Source organism: Tachyglossus aculeatus, chromosome 3 (assembly GCF_015852505.1).
Source record: "Tachyglossus aculeatus isolate mTacAcu1 chromosome 3, mTacAcu1.pri, whole genome shotgun sequence".
Classification (NCBI taxonomy): Eukaryota; Metazoa; Chordata; class Mammalia; order Monotremata; family Tachyglossidae; genus Tachyglossus; species Tachyglossus aculeatus.
In genome coordinates this window covers 60162340-60178780 of record NC_052068.1, presented here as the reverse complement: position 1 = coordinate 60178780, position 16441 = coordinate 60162340, and the positions used below count along the sequence as shown (strand labels likewise).

At 46.0% G+C, this 16441-nt stretch overlaps 1 protein-coding gene across 1 annotated transcript in view; it reads left to right on the top strand.

Moving 5' to 3' along the window:
• The window catches only part of OXCT1 (3-oxoacid CoA-transferase 1), a 132035-nt gene that overhangs the window by 20144 nt on the left and 95450 nt on the right, over nucleotides 1-16441 (top strand). Inside the window, exons 4-5 of the mRNA XM_038744201.1 lie at nucleotides 9123-9258; nucleotides 14701-14850. Coding sequence (XP_038600129.1) covers nucleotides 9123-9258; nucleotides 14701-14850 — 286 coding nt within the window. The remainder of the gene's footprint in view (nucleotides 1-9122; nucleotides 9259-14700; nucleotides 14851-16441) is intronic.

Sequence of the window (16441 nt, the reverse complement as noted above, 5' to 3'; positions counted from 1 at the left end):
CCCAGAGAAGTTGTGACTTGCCCAAAGTCACACAGCTGACAAGTGGCAGAGATTTGAACCCATGACCTCTGACTCCAAAGCCTGTGCTCTTTCCACTGAGCCATGCTGCTTCTCTCATATAATGATAACTTATATGAAGCACCTTTCCCCACCCTTCCTTACATTTCTGCTTTTTCTACAACAGCTCAGCCTGTACACTTCTCCTCTCTAATGCCAAACCACTCACTTCTTCAATCTCATCTATCTCGCAGCTGATCTCTCGCACACATCCCGCCCCTGGCCTGGAACGCCCTCCCTCTTCATATCCGACAGACCATCACTGTCCTCACTTTCAAAGCCTTATTAAAATAAAAGTTTGTCTCCTCCAGGAGACCTTCCCCGATTAAGGACATGGGTGCTTGGAGGCAAAGGGTGGGCCCAGAGGACATGCGACACTATAAGCTCAATGTGGGAAGAGAACGTGCTTACTAGCTCTGTTATAGAGAAGCATCGTGGCTCAGTGGAAAGAGCATGGACTTTGGTTTCAGAGGTCGTGGGTTCAAATCCCAGCTCCGCCAGTTGTCAGCTGTATGACTTTGGGCAAGCCATTTAACTTATCTGGGCCTCAGTTACCTCATCTGTTAAATGGGGATTAAGACTGTGAGCCCCCCGTGGGACAACCTGATCACCTTGTGACCTCCCCAGCACTTAGTAAGCACTTAATAAATGCCATCGTTATTATTATTATTGTTACATTGTACTTTCCCAAGCGCTTAATTCAGTGCTGTGCACTCAGTAAGCACTGGGCAGAGAACACGTCTACCAACTCTGTTATACTGTACTCTCTCAAGCGCTTAGTAACAATGCTGTGCGTACAAAAAGTACCCGATAAATGCAATTGATTAAAAAATGAATAAGGGATTGGAGATTCCTTACTGTCCCTCCCACGGTGGTCTGCCCCCAACGGGTGCGTGGTGAATGTTGTTCCTAGACAGCGGCCCTCTGTTGCCAACTTGTACTTCCCAAGTGCTTTGTACAGTGCTTTGCACACAGTAAGCACTCAATAAATACGATTGAATGAATGATTTCTCTAGCTGCCCAATCACCGTCAGTCATATTTATTGAGCGTTTCCTGTGTGCAGAGCACTGAACTAAGAACTTAGGAAAGTACAGTACAGAAATATAATGGACACGTTCCGTGCCCACCGTGAGCTTTTCTCTAGAAGGGGAGAAAGACATTAATTTAAATAAATACAATTATAGCAATGTATATAAGTGCTGAGGGGATGAATAAGGGGAGAAAGTCAGGGTGACGCAGAAGGGAGGGTAAAAAGAGGAAAGGAGGGCCTAGGGAAGGTCTCTGTTAAGAGAGATGTTTCACTATTTTGAAGGAGGGGAGGGTAATTGTCTGTCGGGTAGGAGGAGGGAGGGCATTCTAGGCCAGACACAGGACGTGGGCGAGAGGTCGGCAGTGAGAGAGACGAGATGGAGGCACAGTGAGTAGGTTGGCATTAGAGGAGCGAAGTGTGCAGGCTGGGATGTAGAAGGAGAGTAGTGAGGTGAGGTAGGACTGGGCAAGATGATTGAAGGCTTTGAAAGCCGAGGGTGAGGCATTTCTGAGGTGGACCCAGACCCCGCAGTCCCCCTGAGGCTGGAACTGTGTTCTGCTCCCCTGCCACGGAGCGTGTCCGCGGTGTCCGTTAACCAGGGGGAACCCCCACTCTTCCTGTGGGTGAAATGGCAGGAAATGGAGAGTCAGTTTGCCACCGGTAAGCCCAGATGTAGGCCTGCTCTGCAGCAGCTCTAATGTGGAGGTGGCACCCCACCATACAACCCCATATGAGCCTGCTGTTGGGTAGGGACCGTCTCTATATGTTGCCAACTTGTACTTCCCAAGCATTTAGTACAGTGCTTTGCACACAATAAGCGCTCAATAAATACGATTGAATGAATGAATGAATATGGGCATCCGGCCGGGCAGCAGCCAGGGAAGAAGGAGGGGTCGTGGGGTGGGGGGGATGCAGAGAGGGCTAGCACAGGTGCATACACATGACTAGGCAAATCCCAGAACCTCTTTTGATATCCTAATAATAGTAGTTTTAATAGTGGTATTCGTTAAGTGCTTACTGTGTGCCAGGCACCTTACTGGGGTAGATACAAGCAAATGGAGTTGGACCCAATCTCAGTCCCCATTTTCCAGATGAAGTAACCGAGGCCCAGAGAAGGGAAATGACCTGCCCAGAGTCACCCAACAGGCAAGTGGTGGAGCTGGGATTAGAACCCACGACCTCACGACTCCCGGACCTGTGCTGTATCCATTACGCCATGCTGCTTCTCTTCTGCTCCTAGCACTCCTAACCAGGAGTGATTTCTCCGGGCTGGCTTGCATTGTGCAACCCAGCTGCAACAGCGGGGAATTCTGGACCTCTGGTCCCCTTTCCAATTATAAACTATTTGAATAACATCGCAGTCCCCAGGGGTTTGGGTTTTGCCGGCAGGCGGCCCAGGGGAGGGGCTTGCCCATGCCCCGCTTGGGCTTTGAGACTGTCAGCAGAGGGTGAGGCGCTCAGCCGCAAGTGGCGGTGATGGTGCCAGCTCTGCTCGGTGACTCACTCGACCTGGGTCCTTTCCAATGCCCGGCCAGACGACTTGTCCCCACATTAAAGCCGATGAGAGGGCGGCGGGGGTGAAAAATGTGTTGGGTGGGGTGGTGGGGGTGGGGGGTCCTGTTGTCTGGGCTGGCAGAGTTGGCCTTCCCAGTCGGAGGGCTTCTCTCCTGAAGTCTTGTTGGGTAGGAGACTGTCTATATGTTGCCAACTTGTACTTTCCAAGCGCTTAGTAAAGTGCTCTGCACACATTAAGCGCTCAATAAATACGATTGATTGAGAAGGGAAAGGGGTGTGTGTGGGATCAATCAGTGGTATAATCACTGTAATAGTAATTCATTATTATAATATTTGTTAAGAACTTACTATGTGCCAGGCACTGTTCTAAGCACTGGGGTAGATACAAGATAATAGGGTTGGACACAGTCCCTGTCTCACATGGGGCTAGCAGTCTTAATCCCCATTTTACAAATGAGGGAACTGAGGCACAGAGAAGTTAAGTGACTTGCCCAAGGTCACACTGTACTATGTGCTTGGGACAGTACAATGTAACAGAGTTCATTCATTCATTGTCGTATGTATTGAGTGCTTGCTGTGTGCAGAGCACTGTACTAAGCACTTGGGAAGTACAAGTTGGCAACATATAGAGATCGTCCCTACCCAACAGTGGGCTCACAGTCTGACAGAGAACAAATCAACACATATTAATAAAATAAATAGAATAAATATGTACAAATAAAATAAATAGAGTAATAAATACGTACAAACATATATACATATATACAGGTGCTGTGGGGAGGGGGAGAGGAAGGAGAGGGCTCAGTCTGGGAAGGCTTCCTGGAGGAGGTGAGCTCTCAGTAGGGCTTTGAAGGAAGAGAGCTAGCTTGGCAGACATGTTCTGATAATAATTGCAATATTCACTATGCACTTACTATGTGCCAAACACTGTTCTAAGCACTGGGGAAGATGCAAGCTAATCAGCTCAGACACAGTCCCTGTCCCACGTGGGGCTCACCGTCAAAGTAGGAGGGAGAACGGGCATTGAATCCTATTTTACAGGTGAGGTAACGGAGGCACAGGGGAATCAGGTGACTTGCTCACAACATCACCCAGCAGACATGCGACAGAGCTGGGATGGGAATCCGAGTCCTCTGATTCCTAGGCCCGTGCTCTATCCACTGGGCCACACTGCTTCTCATTTGGAGGGAGTGGGCTGGGCCTAGTCTGAATAGTCCCGAACAATTCGGAAGCTGGTTCTGCTGACGAGCTAGGCAGCAAGAAACCCTCCCTGGAGTTATTCCTGTTAGCTCTCTCATTGCAGTTATCATTTTTATGAAGCCGCTATTGTCTTATCCTCACTTTTGTTTAGTACTTAAGTGCTTACTATTTGCCAGCCACTGTACTAAGCCTTGGGGTCAGGAGCCGACTACAAGCTAGTCAGGTTGGATGCAGTCCATATTCATTCATTCAATCATTGTCGTATTTATTGAGCGCTTACTGTGTGCAGAGCACTGTACTAAGTGCTTGGAAAGTACAAATCGGCAACATATAGCTATGGTCCCTACCCAACAACAGGCTCACAGTCTAGAAGGGGGAAACACAACAAAACAACTAGATCGCACTGTGAGCCCACTCTTTTAGACTGTGAGCCCACTGTTGGGTAGGGACTGTCTCTATATGTTGCCAACTTGTACTTCCCAAGCACTTAGTACAGTGCTCTGCACACAGTAAGCGCTCAATAAATACGATTGATGATGACTTAGGGGGCGGGAGAAAGACATTTTAAAATTGCCAATCTATTGAAACTTGAACCATTTTTTTTTTAAGTTTGTGATGGGAGAGTGACACTTTTCAGGATGAAAGAAACAATGTACTCAATTGAATGAAAAACGAGTTTGTGTACACTTAGAATATCCCACATGGGACTCACGGTCTTAATCTCCATTTCACAGATGTGGTAACTAAGCTGCATAGAAGTGAAATGGCTTGCCCAAGGTCACGCAGCAGACAAGTGGCGGAGCTGGGATTGGAAATCAGGTCCTTCTGACTCCTGGACCTGGGCTCTATCCACTTGGCCACGCTGCTTCTCATTTGGAGGGAGTGGGCCGCGCCTGGGGGACTGGGAAGCTGGTTTTTCTGAATCAGTATCTCTCTCTCTCCGCCCCCCACCCCTTCCCTGGGAGGGAGAACCAGAAATGATTTGGGGGTCCATTAACAGACGCAGGTTAATGTTTGCTCTCTACACTTCCTTCCACAGAATTCTTAGTGTGAGATTGGACAGATGATCAAAACCAGGTTATTTTTCCTAAGAGAGTTTGGAGTTTTTAACGGGCGAATTCACAAGCATTAGGCAAATGCCCTCATTTACCTGTCCCATTTCAAAAGGTTTCTTGAAAACAGTCCTCTGTTCCCAAGGGATAATTCACTTATGTATCGGGTTCTTCCCTTATTGCTGCCTCATTAAACTAGTCTGTGGTGATAGCTCAACCAGATTTATCTCTTACTCCACTGTCTTCCAGTGTTTTGTTCACGGCTGTGCCTCCATTTTTCCCATCTTTGAAAGCTCCGAGAAACCTGCCTCTTCCATGAAAATTTCCCAGAGTAATCATGTTCTCTATTATGTTTTCCCGTTTTTTCTAAACTCCCCAATCAATCAGTCAGTAGTATTAATTGAGCACTTACTGTGTGCAGCGTATTGGGCTAGGAGTGCTCTCCCTCTAGATTGTCATCTCTTTCTGGTCAGGGATCATATCTACCAACTCTTTTATATTCTCTTCTCCCTGGTGCTCAGTACAATGCTTGGCACACAGTAAGTACTCAGTAAGTACCCACGATTAATTGACTGATTACTCTTAGCCCTTTTATCAAAGTGTGTACTCCTTTAATTATTAGTTCGTTAATTCATTCATTTTTCCATTCCCTTGACAGTAGTTAAATTTGTTTTTCCCACTTAATCAGTCAATGGCATTTATTGAGCGCTTACTGTGTGCCGATCACCATACTAAGCGCTTGGGGAAGTACAATACAATAATATAACAGACTCATTCCCTGCTGACAAGGCACTTTAGGTCTAGAGGGGAAGACAGACTTTAAAATCAGTTTTGGATATGTATATAAATGCTGTAGAGTGAGTACCAGTGTTTGGCACATAGTAAGTGGTTAAAAAAACCCATTATTATTATTACCAAGTGCTTAAAGGGTAAAATCCAAGTGTAAGGGTAGCACAGAAAGGCCCATCTCTCCCATTACACTAGTGGAAATAATGGTATTTTTTAAGCGCTTACTGTAACCTGTTAAGCACAGGGGTAATTACAAGATAAACATATTTGACATTGGTTAGCACAGTCCAAGTAGGGGTAAACAGGCACATAGAACCATAACAGTAATTATGTAAAATAACTACCTTACACAGTCAACAATGCAAGATAGCATTGTAAAACAAAAAAAACAATTGTGCACAGTAATTGGAGGGAAGAATCCTCAGTCCATGGCTTCAGGCACAATCAGTTATTCAATCAGAGTGCAGAGCACTTGGAAGAGTATGGTAGAGTTAGGAGACAGGATCTCTGCCCTCAAGGATCTTTACCATATTTAGCATTTACCAATTTATAATTACAGGGAATAATAATGATGGTATTTGTTAAGCGGTTATTATGTGCCAGGCACTCTTCTAAGCACTGCGGGGGAGACAAGGTAATCAGGTTGTCCCACGTGGGGCTCACAGTCTCAATCCCCATTTTACAGATGAGGTAACTAAGGCATAGAGAAGTGAAGTGACTTGTCCAAAGTCACACAGCTGACAAGTGGCGGAGCCGGGATTAGAACCCACGACTTCCGCCTCCCAAGCCCGGGCTCTTTCCACTAAGCCACAGATGTGAACAGAAGGGCTACACAGTGTGTGGAGGAGGGTGGGGGGTGCTGAAGTTGCTGAAGTGGCAATAGGGAGGAATTAAGAAGAATTCTTAATTGTAAAATGGGGATTAAGACTGAGCCCCCCGTGGGACAACCTGATCACCTTGTAACCTTCCCAGTGCTTAGAACAGTGCTTTACACATAGTAAGTGCTGAATAAATATTATTATTATTATTAATGATTAAGGGTGGGGAGTTGAGAGCTTAATGAGGGACAGCCTTCTGGAGAAGATGTGACTTCAAAAGGGCCTTGAAGTGGCTAGCCAGATGGGGTACGGGGTGATGGGAGAGTTGGCGGGCGGGGGGGTTCCAGACAGGAGGTAGGGCGTGAGCGGGAGTGATGGTGATGATAGTATTTGTTAAGCGCTTACTATGTGCCAAGCACTGTTCTAAGCACTGAGGCTCGCAAGCCCGGGCTCTTTCCATTAAGCCACACAGGTTCTGACACCTGGGAGTGGAGGTGCCAGAGACACAGTAGGAGTAATAGTAGTTGTGGTAGAGAAGCCGCATGGTGTAGTGGATGGAGCATGGGCCTGGGAATCAAGATCATGGGTTCTATTCCTGGCTCTGCCATTTGTCTACTGTGTGACTTCGGGCAAGTGACTTTACTTCTCTGTGCCTCGGTTGCCTCATCTGTAAAATGGGGATTGAGACTGTGAGCCCCATGTGGGACAGGGACTGTGTCCAACCTGATAAGCTTGTATCTACCCCTGAGCTTAGTAAAGTGCCCGGCCCATGGTAAGCACTTAAATACCACTATTATTATTTTATTAGGGGTAGTAGTGTTTATTAAGTGCTTCCTGTGTGCAGAGCACTGTACTATGTGTTGGGAAGGAATCCCCAGGTGGGAATTAGACACAGTCTGTGGCTTTTAGGGGCTCACAGTCTAAAACAACATGGTAATCATAACTGGTATTTGTTAAGCACTTACTACGTGTCGGGACTGTACTAAGCACTGGAGTGGATACGTGCAAATTGGGTCCCATCTCGGTCGCATGCGGAGAGTTTCTGGTCCTCTCCCGGTCTTGTCTAAAGGAGGGTGTGTCAAGCATCCCTAGTTTGGGCAGTGGCTAGTGAGTGGATGACAATCTGCTACAAGGCAAAACTCACCCTTGCTGGGCAGCAGCAGCATGGGAGAGAGTCGAGGGCGGAGACTCGAGTTTACCGCGCGAAAGGCAGCTACGGTAAACCACTACTTTATTTTTACCAAGAAAACTCTCTGGACCCACTACCAGAACGATGGCGGATGGAGGTGGGGGTGTTCTGGGAGAGATGTGTCCATGGCGTTGCTGTGAGTCGGAGCGACTCGACAGCATAAGACAAGACAGTCCATGTCCCACGTGGGGCTCAGAGTCTTAATCCCCATTTTACAGGTGAGGTAAGTGAGGCACAGAGAAGTAAAATAACATACCCAAGACCACACAGCAGAAGTGGCAGAGCCAGGATTAGAACCCAGGTCCTTCCAACTCTGAGGCCTGTGCTCTCTTCACTAGGCCATGATCATAATAACAATTATGGTATTTATTTAGCACTTCCTATGTGCCAAGCACTGAGGCAGAGGCAAGATAATTAGGTTGGACACGGACCTCACATTCTAAAGGGGAGGGTGAACAGGTTTTAAGTCCCCATTTTACAGAGGAGGAAATTGAGGCACAGATAAGTTCAGTGACTTGCCCAAGGTCACACAACAGGCAAGGGGCCTGGACCTGGAATGCCCTCCCTCTGCCCATCCGCCAAGCTAGCTCTCTTCCTCCCTTCAAGGCCCTGCTGATAGCTCACCTCCTCCAGGAGGCCTTCCCAGACTGAGCCCCTTCCTTCCTCTCCCCCTCGTCCCCCTCTCCATCCCCCCCATCTTACCTCCTTCCCTTCCCCACAGCACCTGTATATATGTATATATGTTTGTACATATTTATTACTCTATTTATTTTACTTGTACATATCTATTCTATTTATTTTATTTTGTTAGTATGTTTGGTTTGGTTCTCTGTCTCCCTCTTTTAGACTGTGAGCCCACTGTTGGGTAGGGACTGTCTCTACATGTTGCCAATTTGTACTTCCCAAGAGCTTAGTACAGTGCTCTGCACATAGTAAGCGCTCAATAAATACGATTGATGATGATGATGAAGGGGCAGAGCCAGGGCTAAAACCCAGGTCTACAGGCTCCCCATCCTCTGCCCTTTCCACTAGGCCAGGGGCCATTGGCCTCATCAGTTGGCCAGAGGTAGAACTCCTGAACTTTTTCTCCATCTCCCACATTAAATACCAACAGGCATTCAAGCACTACCCCCTTCAATTAGTCCTCCTAGGCTGTAGCTGGAGGCAGGGGAGGATAAATTCAGAGGAAAAGGGGTAAATCCTGCTCAACTCCTTCACCCAGCACCTCTGGAGGCCAATGCTGTGTTACCTGTTGGCATCATTACAAATATGAACTGCAGAGGTAAAGACAATTTTTCTAAAGAAACCAAAACAATACTCCGGATTATAGTCAACTAATGAATAGTTCCTCTTCCAATGATGTCCTCTTTTGGTGATGTTGATGGTCTCTGTTCATTTGACATTTTCTTTATTATTGTGAATAAATGTAGAAATATACCAGTGTTGAAAACCAGCTGTATTTTCCTCCCAGGGTTGACAACTTCGGCCTGGGTCTTTTACTGAAGACCAAGCAGATAAAACGAATGATCTCCTCGTACGTGGGTGAAAATGCAGAATTTGAACGCCAGTATTTATCCGGAGAGTTGGAAGTCGAACTCACTCCTCAGGTATGACCACTTCTTTGAGTTAGAAAACCTTTTTATCCCCAATGCTGGATTATCAAAGGTGGATTTTTCCTAGGAAGATTAGTTTCAGGGGGAGAATGTCATTTAAACCTCAGTAAGGAATTTTGCAGGTGGACACGCCTTTTTTGATTTGTGCATTTGTGATGACTCCTGTTTCTGTTACCAAGAGTTAAGTAGGTACAGCCCTTCCCATTTTTATATCAGTATTTATAAACATTCTCTCACTTTAAGCCTGCAAAGTTGACTTTGGAGTGCTTCCTCTCCTCCTCAACCTTTAAAACATTTTGCCTGACCTAAATAAATAAAGTCATTAAAGTTCTTTTCATTTTAGCATGGGTAATGGAAAATCTATTCAGCATAGAAAATGTCAGAGCTCTGCTTGGTTAGCAAAAGATTTTTGTTGAATAGGATGTGAACGATAATACTTTGAAAACAAAGTAAATACATAATAGATGCAAAAAATGTATTCAAAAATCTTTCATTATTGGAACATATTTACTTTGCTTTTTAATCATGTAACTACCATATTTATGTTTTTGGATCACTGTTTTGAAAATATCCATGGTGTTTGGTCAATTCTTTGAACCTTGGCAAAACATCCCTGAGGCTTCATAATTTCATACGGGACATCCACTGATTTAGGGCTCTTTCATGTAACACACTTATTTTCACAGAGCCAGTGAAGAATTAACTGGACTCTAAGCATGCCTGGTCAGTGGTCCCTCAGCATGCCTGGAATTTTTTCTTTTTTGGTATGGTATTTGTTAAGTGCTTACTATGTGCCAGGCACTGTTCTAAGCCCTGGGTAAATATAGGTTAATCAGATCAGACACAGTCCCCATCTCACAAGGGGCTCACAGTCTAAGAAGAAGGTGGGCAGGGAACATGTCTGCCAACTCTATTGTATTGTACTTTCTCCCCCTTCTAGACTGTGAGCCTGCTGTTGGGTAGGGACCGTCTCTATATGTTGCCAACTTGTACTTCCCAAGCGCTTAGTACAGTGCTGTGCACACAGTAAGTGCTCAGTCATCATCATCATCATCATCATCATCAATCGTATTTATTGAGCGCTCAATAAATACGATTGATTGATTGATTTCCCGAGTGCTTAGTACAGTGCTCTGCACACAATAAGAGTTCAGTAAATATGATTGATAGGAGGGAGAACAGATTTTTAATCTCCATTTTAGAGTTTAGGAAACAGAGGCCCAGAGAAGTGAAGCGACTGGCCCAAGGTCACCTAGCAGACTAGTAGCGGAGGCAGGATGGAACCCAGATCCTCTGGCTCTCAGGCCCGTGCTCTAACCACTAGGGAACACTGCTTGGTGGCTTTGTCTATTTCGTGCTACAGGACCTGCTCACTTTTTTTTTTTTAAATGGTATTTGTTAAGCCCCTACTATGACCCAGGCACTTTTGTAAGGGGTAGCTGGATGGTAATCAGTTTGGACACAGTCTCTGTTGTCCCTGGTTGCCAACATCCATACTCCCGCCTCTCCCATCTTCCTCCAGCCCAAGGCCCTGAGCAGCATGCCCGGCCGTGCCAGCCCACCCCCGGCTCCCCAGAAATCTTTGGCCCACCGGGCCTTCTTTAAATGCAGTTGCAGTCTGGTCCTTGAATAACCCTGGTGGAATTCACCGTTTCGCCTCCATCAAGGGGGGCTTCTAACCAATCCTTGATTACCCAGGGATTGCTGAGTCGGAAGGTCATGGGTTCTAATCACGACTCCCGCCCTCGTCTGCTGTGTGACCGTGGGCAAGCAGCGTGGCTCAGTGGAAAGAGCCTGGGCTTTGGAGTCAGTGGTCATGGGTTCAAATCCCCGCTCCGCCAACTGTCAGCTGCGTGACTTCGGGCAAGTCACTTGACTTCTCTGGGCCTCAGTTCCCTCATCTGTAAAATGGGGATTAAAACTGCGAGCCCCCCATGGGACAACCTGATCACCTTGTAACCTCCCCAGCGCTTGTCTCTATATGTTGCCAACTTGTACTTCCCAAGCGCTTAGTACAGTGCTCTGCACACAGTAAGTGCTCAATAAATACGATTGATTGATTGCTTTGCACATAGTAAGCGCTTAACAAATACCATCATCGTTATTATTATTATTATTATTATTTCACTTCTTTGTTGCCTCAGTTATCTCATCTGTGACATGGGTATTTGAGAATGTGAGCCCCACTTGGGACAGGGACCATGTACAGCTCAATTTGCTTGTATCTATCCCAGCACTTAGTACAGTGCCTGGCACAAAGTAAGCACTTAACAAATATGAGCATTACTATTATTAGCATTATTATTATTGCTGTAGTAAAAATTTCTGCCGTCTAATGGTGAGAAAGGATTATGCATTGTGAATTTCTTTTATGGCATTTCTTTTTTTAATGGTATTTAACTGCTTTCTGTGTACCAGGCACTCTACCTTTGTTTGTTCATTCGTTCATTCAGTAGTATTTGAGTGCTTACCGTGTGCAGAGCACTGTACTAAGCGCTTGGGAGAGTACAACAATAAACAGACACATTCCCTGCCCACAACAAGCTTATAGTCTAGAGAAAACGAGTTTAGCAAGTACTATCAATCAATTGTATTTATTGAGTGTTTACTGTGTGCAGAGCACTGTACTAAGTGCTTCGGAAGTACAAGTTGGCAACATATAGAGACAGTCCCTACCCATCAGTGGGCTCACAGTCTGAAAGGGGGGAGACAGAGAACAAAACCAAACATACTGACAAAATAAAATAAATAGAATAGATATGTACAAGTAAAATAAATAAACAGAGTAATAAATATGTACGAACATTTATACATATATACAGGTGCTGTGGGGAAGGGAAGGAGGTAAGACGGGGGCTTTGGAGTTCAAATCAAATCAGTTGGGTTCAAATCCCGACTCCGCCACTTGTCAGCTGTGTGACTTTGGGCAAGTCACTTCACTTCTCTGAGCCTCAGTTACCTCATCTGTAAAATGGGGATCGTGATTGTGAGCCCCACGTGGGACAACCTGATCACCTTGTAACCTCCCCAGCGCTTAGAACAGTGTTTTGCACATAGTAAGCACTTAATAAATGCCATTATTATTATTATTATTATTACTATGTGCCAGGCACTGTACTAAGCGCTGGGGTGGATACAAGATAATCAGGGTGGACACAGTCCATGTCCTACGTGGTGCTCACAGTTTCAATCCCTGTGGCCTAGTGGTTAGGGCACAGGCCTGGGAATCAAAAGGACCTGGGTTCTAATCCCAGTTCCACCACCTGTCTGCTCTGTGACCCTGGGGAAGCCACTTAACTTCTCTCTACCTCAGTTCCCTCATCTGTAAAATGGGGATTGAGACTGTGATTCCCCATGTGGGTCAGGGACCGTGTCCATCCTGGTGATCTTGTATCTACCGCAGAGCTTAGTACAGTGCCTGGCACATAGTAAGCGCTTTACAAGTGCTTTTTGTTTTTTTAACGGTAAATGGAGAGACCAGTCATAGACTGTGACGTCCTGCAAGTAGCTAGAGAGAGTAGGAGAGTAAATTGGGTAGATAGTCCCTGTTATGCTGGAGGAGAGAGCACAGAACTGGGAGTCAGAGGACCTGGGTTCTGTTCCCAGCTCTGCCACTTGTCTGCTGTGACCTTGGGCAAGTCCCTGTAACTTCTCTGGCCTCAGGTTCCTCATCTTATATGTTCCTCATCAACATATCTATTCTATTTATTTATTTTATTTTGTTAGTATGTTTGGTTTTGTTCTCTGTCTCCCCCTTTTAGACTGTGAGCCCATTGTTGGGTAGGGACTGTCTCTATATGTTGCCAATTTGTACTTCCCAAGCGCTTAGTGCGGTGCTGTGCACATAGTAAGCGCTCAATAAATACGATTGATGATGATGATGATCTGCAAAGTGGGGATTCAATAGCTGTCCTCCTTTCCCACTTTGACCGTGAGCCCCATGTGAGGCCTAATTAACTTTTATCTACCCCAGTGCTTAGTACAGCGCTTGTCTGTAAACCCCTACACTTAATAATAATAATAATAATGATGGCATTTATTAAGCGCTTACTATGTGCAAAGCACTGTTCCAAGCACTGGGGAGGTTACAAGGTGATCAGGTTGTCCCTCGGGGGGCTCACAGTCTTAGTCCCCATTTTACAGATGAGATAACTGAGGCCCAGAGAAGTGAAGTGACTTGCCCAAAGTCACACAGCTGACAGTTGGCGGAGCCGGGGTTTGAACCTATGACCTTTTTAGACTGTGAGCCCACTATTGGGTAGGGACTGTCTATATATGTTGCCAACTTGTACTTCCCAAGCGCTTAGTACAGTGCTGTGCACACAGTAAGCGCTCAATAAATACGATTGATAATGATGATGACCTCTGACTCCAAAGCCTGGGCTCTTTCCACTGAGCCACGCTACTACAGTCGTGATTATTACTGTCATTAGTACTAATGAAAAGGGAAGCAGCATGGCGTAGTGGATTTATTTTATATTACTTGTACATATTTACTATTCTATTTATTTTATTTTGTTAATATATTTTGTTTTGTTGTCCGTCTCCCCCTTCTAGACTGTGAGCCCGTTGTTGGGTTGGGACCGTCTCTGTATGTTGCCAACTTGTACTTCCCAAGCGCTTAGTACAGTGCTCTGCACACAGTAAGCGCTCAATAAATACGATGGAATAAATGAATCAATGAATGAATGAAGCATGGGCCTGAGAGTCAGAAGGTCATGGGTTCTAATTCTGGCTCTGCCACAGGACTGCTGTGTGACCCTGGGCAAGTTACTTAATTTCTGTGCCTCAGTTACCTCATCTTTAAAATGGGGATTGAGACTGGGAACCCCACATGGGACAGGGACTATGTCCAGCCTGATTCTCTTGTGTCCACCCCAGCACTTAGTGCAGTGCCTGGCACATAGTATGTGCTTAACAAATACCACAATTATTGTTATTATTGTTTTTCAGTGGAGAAGTAAGGGTGAGGTCTTCTGATTGCTCTGCTGGTTTAAAAGTAAAATGAAAATTCATTTATTCATTCAATCATATTGAGCGCTTACTGTGTGCAGAGCACTGTACTAAGCGCTTGGGAAGTACAAGTTGGCAACATATAGAGATGGCCCCTACCCAACAAGGGGTTCACAATCTAGAAGGGGGAGATAGACAGTAAAACAAAACGTGTGGACAGGTGTCAAGTCGTCAGAACAAATAGAATTAAAGCTAAGTGCACATCATTAGCACAATAAATAGAATAGTAAATATGTACAAGTAAATTAGAGTAATAAATCTGTACAAACATATATACAGGTGCTGTGGGGAGGGGAAGGAGGTAGGGCGGGGGGGAAGGGGAGGAGGAGAAGGAGTGGTCCCAAATGGAAAACCCCCCTTCTGCGTGCACCGAAAGCTAGCGGGGTGGGATTCAGCAGTGTCCCGTGTCTGTCCCTTGTGCAGGGCACGCTTGCGGAGCGGATCCGAGCCGGAGGCGCGGGGGTGCCGGCCTTTTTCACCAGCACGGGGTTTGGGACGTTGGTGCAGGAGGGCGGCTCTCCCATCAAGTACCACAAGGACGGAAGCATCGCCATCGCCAGCCAGCCCAGAGAGGTGAGAGCGGCCGTATTCGCGCACATCTTATCTTAGGTCCAGAATCCTCCTGGGGCGGGCCGCCGGACGAGGCCTCTGGGTCGAGGTGAGGTCAAGGGGAGAGGCCTGTTGTCAATGAGAAACAGCGTGGCCTAGTACCCATAAATGGAAGACAATCTGTATATTCCCGTCTCAGGCATTAGTCCGAAAGTTTCTCCAGGACAAAGTCATGTCTCTGAGCTCCCAATCATCTAGTCCGATGCTCTGCTCTGGTTCAGTGCTGTCTCCTCTAGTGCTAACTTTCTCACTGTACCTCGATCTCACCTATCTCGCCACTGGCCTCTTGCCCACATCCTGCCTCTGGCCTGGAACGCATTCCCTCCTCATATCAATCAATCGTATTTATTGAGCGCTTACTGTGTGCAGAGCACTGTACTAAGCGCTTGGGAAGTACAAGTTGGCAACAAGTAGAGACAGTCCCTACCCAACAGTGGGCTCACAGTCTAGACAGACGACTCCCCCCCACTTCAAAGGCTTATTGAAGACACATCCCCTTCAAGAGGCCTTCTCTGACCAAGCCCTCCTTTCCTCTTCTCCCACTCCCTTCTGCGTCACCCTGACTTGCTCCCTTTATTCACCCCTCATCCCAGCCCCATAAAACTTATGCACAAATCTTTAATTTATTTCTATTAATGTGTGACTCCCCCTCTAGACTGGAAGCTTGTTGTGGCAGGGAATATGGCTGTTCATTGTTATAGTGTACTCTCCCATGTGCTTAGTACAGTACTCTGCTCACAATCAATCAATCAATCGTATTGAGTGCTTACTGTGTGCAGAGCACTGTACTAAGCGCTTGGGAAGTACAAGTTGGCAACATATAGAGACGGTCCCTACCCAACAGTGGGCTCACAGTGTAGAAGGGGGAGACAGAGAACAAAACCAAACATATTAACAAAATAAAATAAATAGAATAGATATGTACAAGTAAAATAGAGTAATAAATATGTACAAACATATATACATATGAGTGCCCAGTAAATACGATTGACTAACTGATAAGCATGGTATTTAAGAGATTACTGTGTGCCAATACTTTACTAAGTATTCATTCAGTCATGTTTGTTGAGCGCTTATTGTGTGCAGAGCACTGTACAAAGCGCTTGGGAGAGTACAGTACAACAATAAACAGACACATTCCCTGCCCACAACAAGCTGACAATCTAGAGAACTGGAACATATACATGATAATCGGATTGGACACAGTTCCCGTCCCACATGGGGCTCACTCTCTTATTCCCTATTTTACAGATGAGGTAACCGAGGCTCAGGTAAGTGAAGTGACTTGTCCAGGGTCACACAGCTGACAACTGGCGGAGCCAGGGTTAGCAGCAGGTCCTTCCAACTCCCAGGCCTATGCTGTAGCCACTGGGCCACGCAGCTTTTCCGGTTTGATGCCTGCACCCGAGACCCAGAGGTTTCCTCTGATCTTCCCTTCTCTTGCTTGCAAGAAAACTGTTCAAAGCCTCCCTTGAGCAAGGACAATTTTGGAGGGGCTCCTCCGTTAAGGGAACTTTTGTATCAAATTGCACTATTTGTGTTTTCAATGATCTGG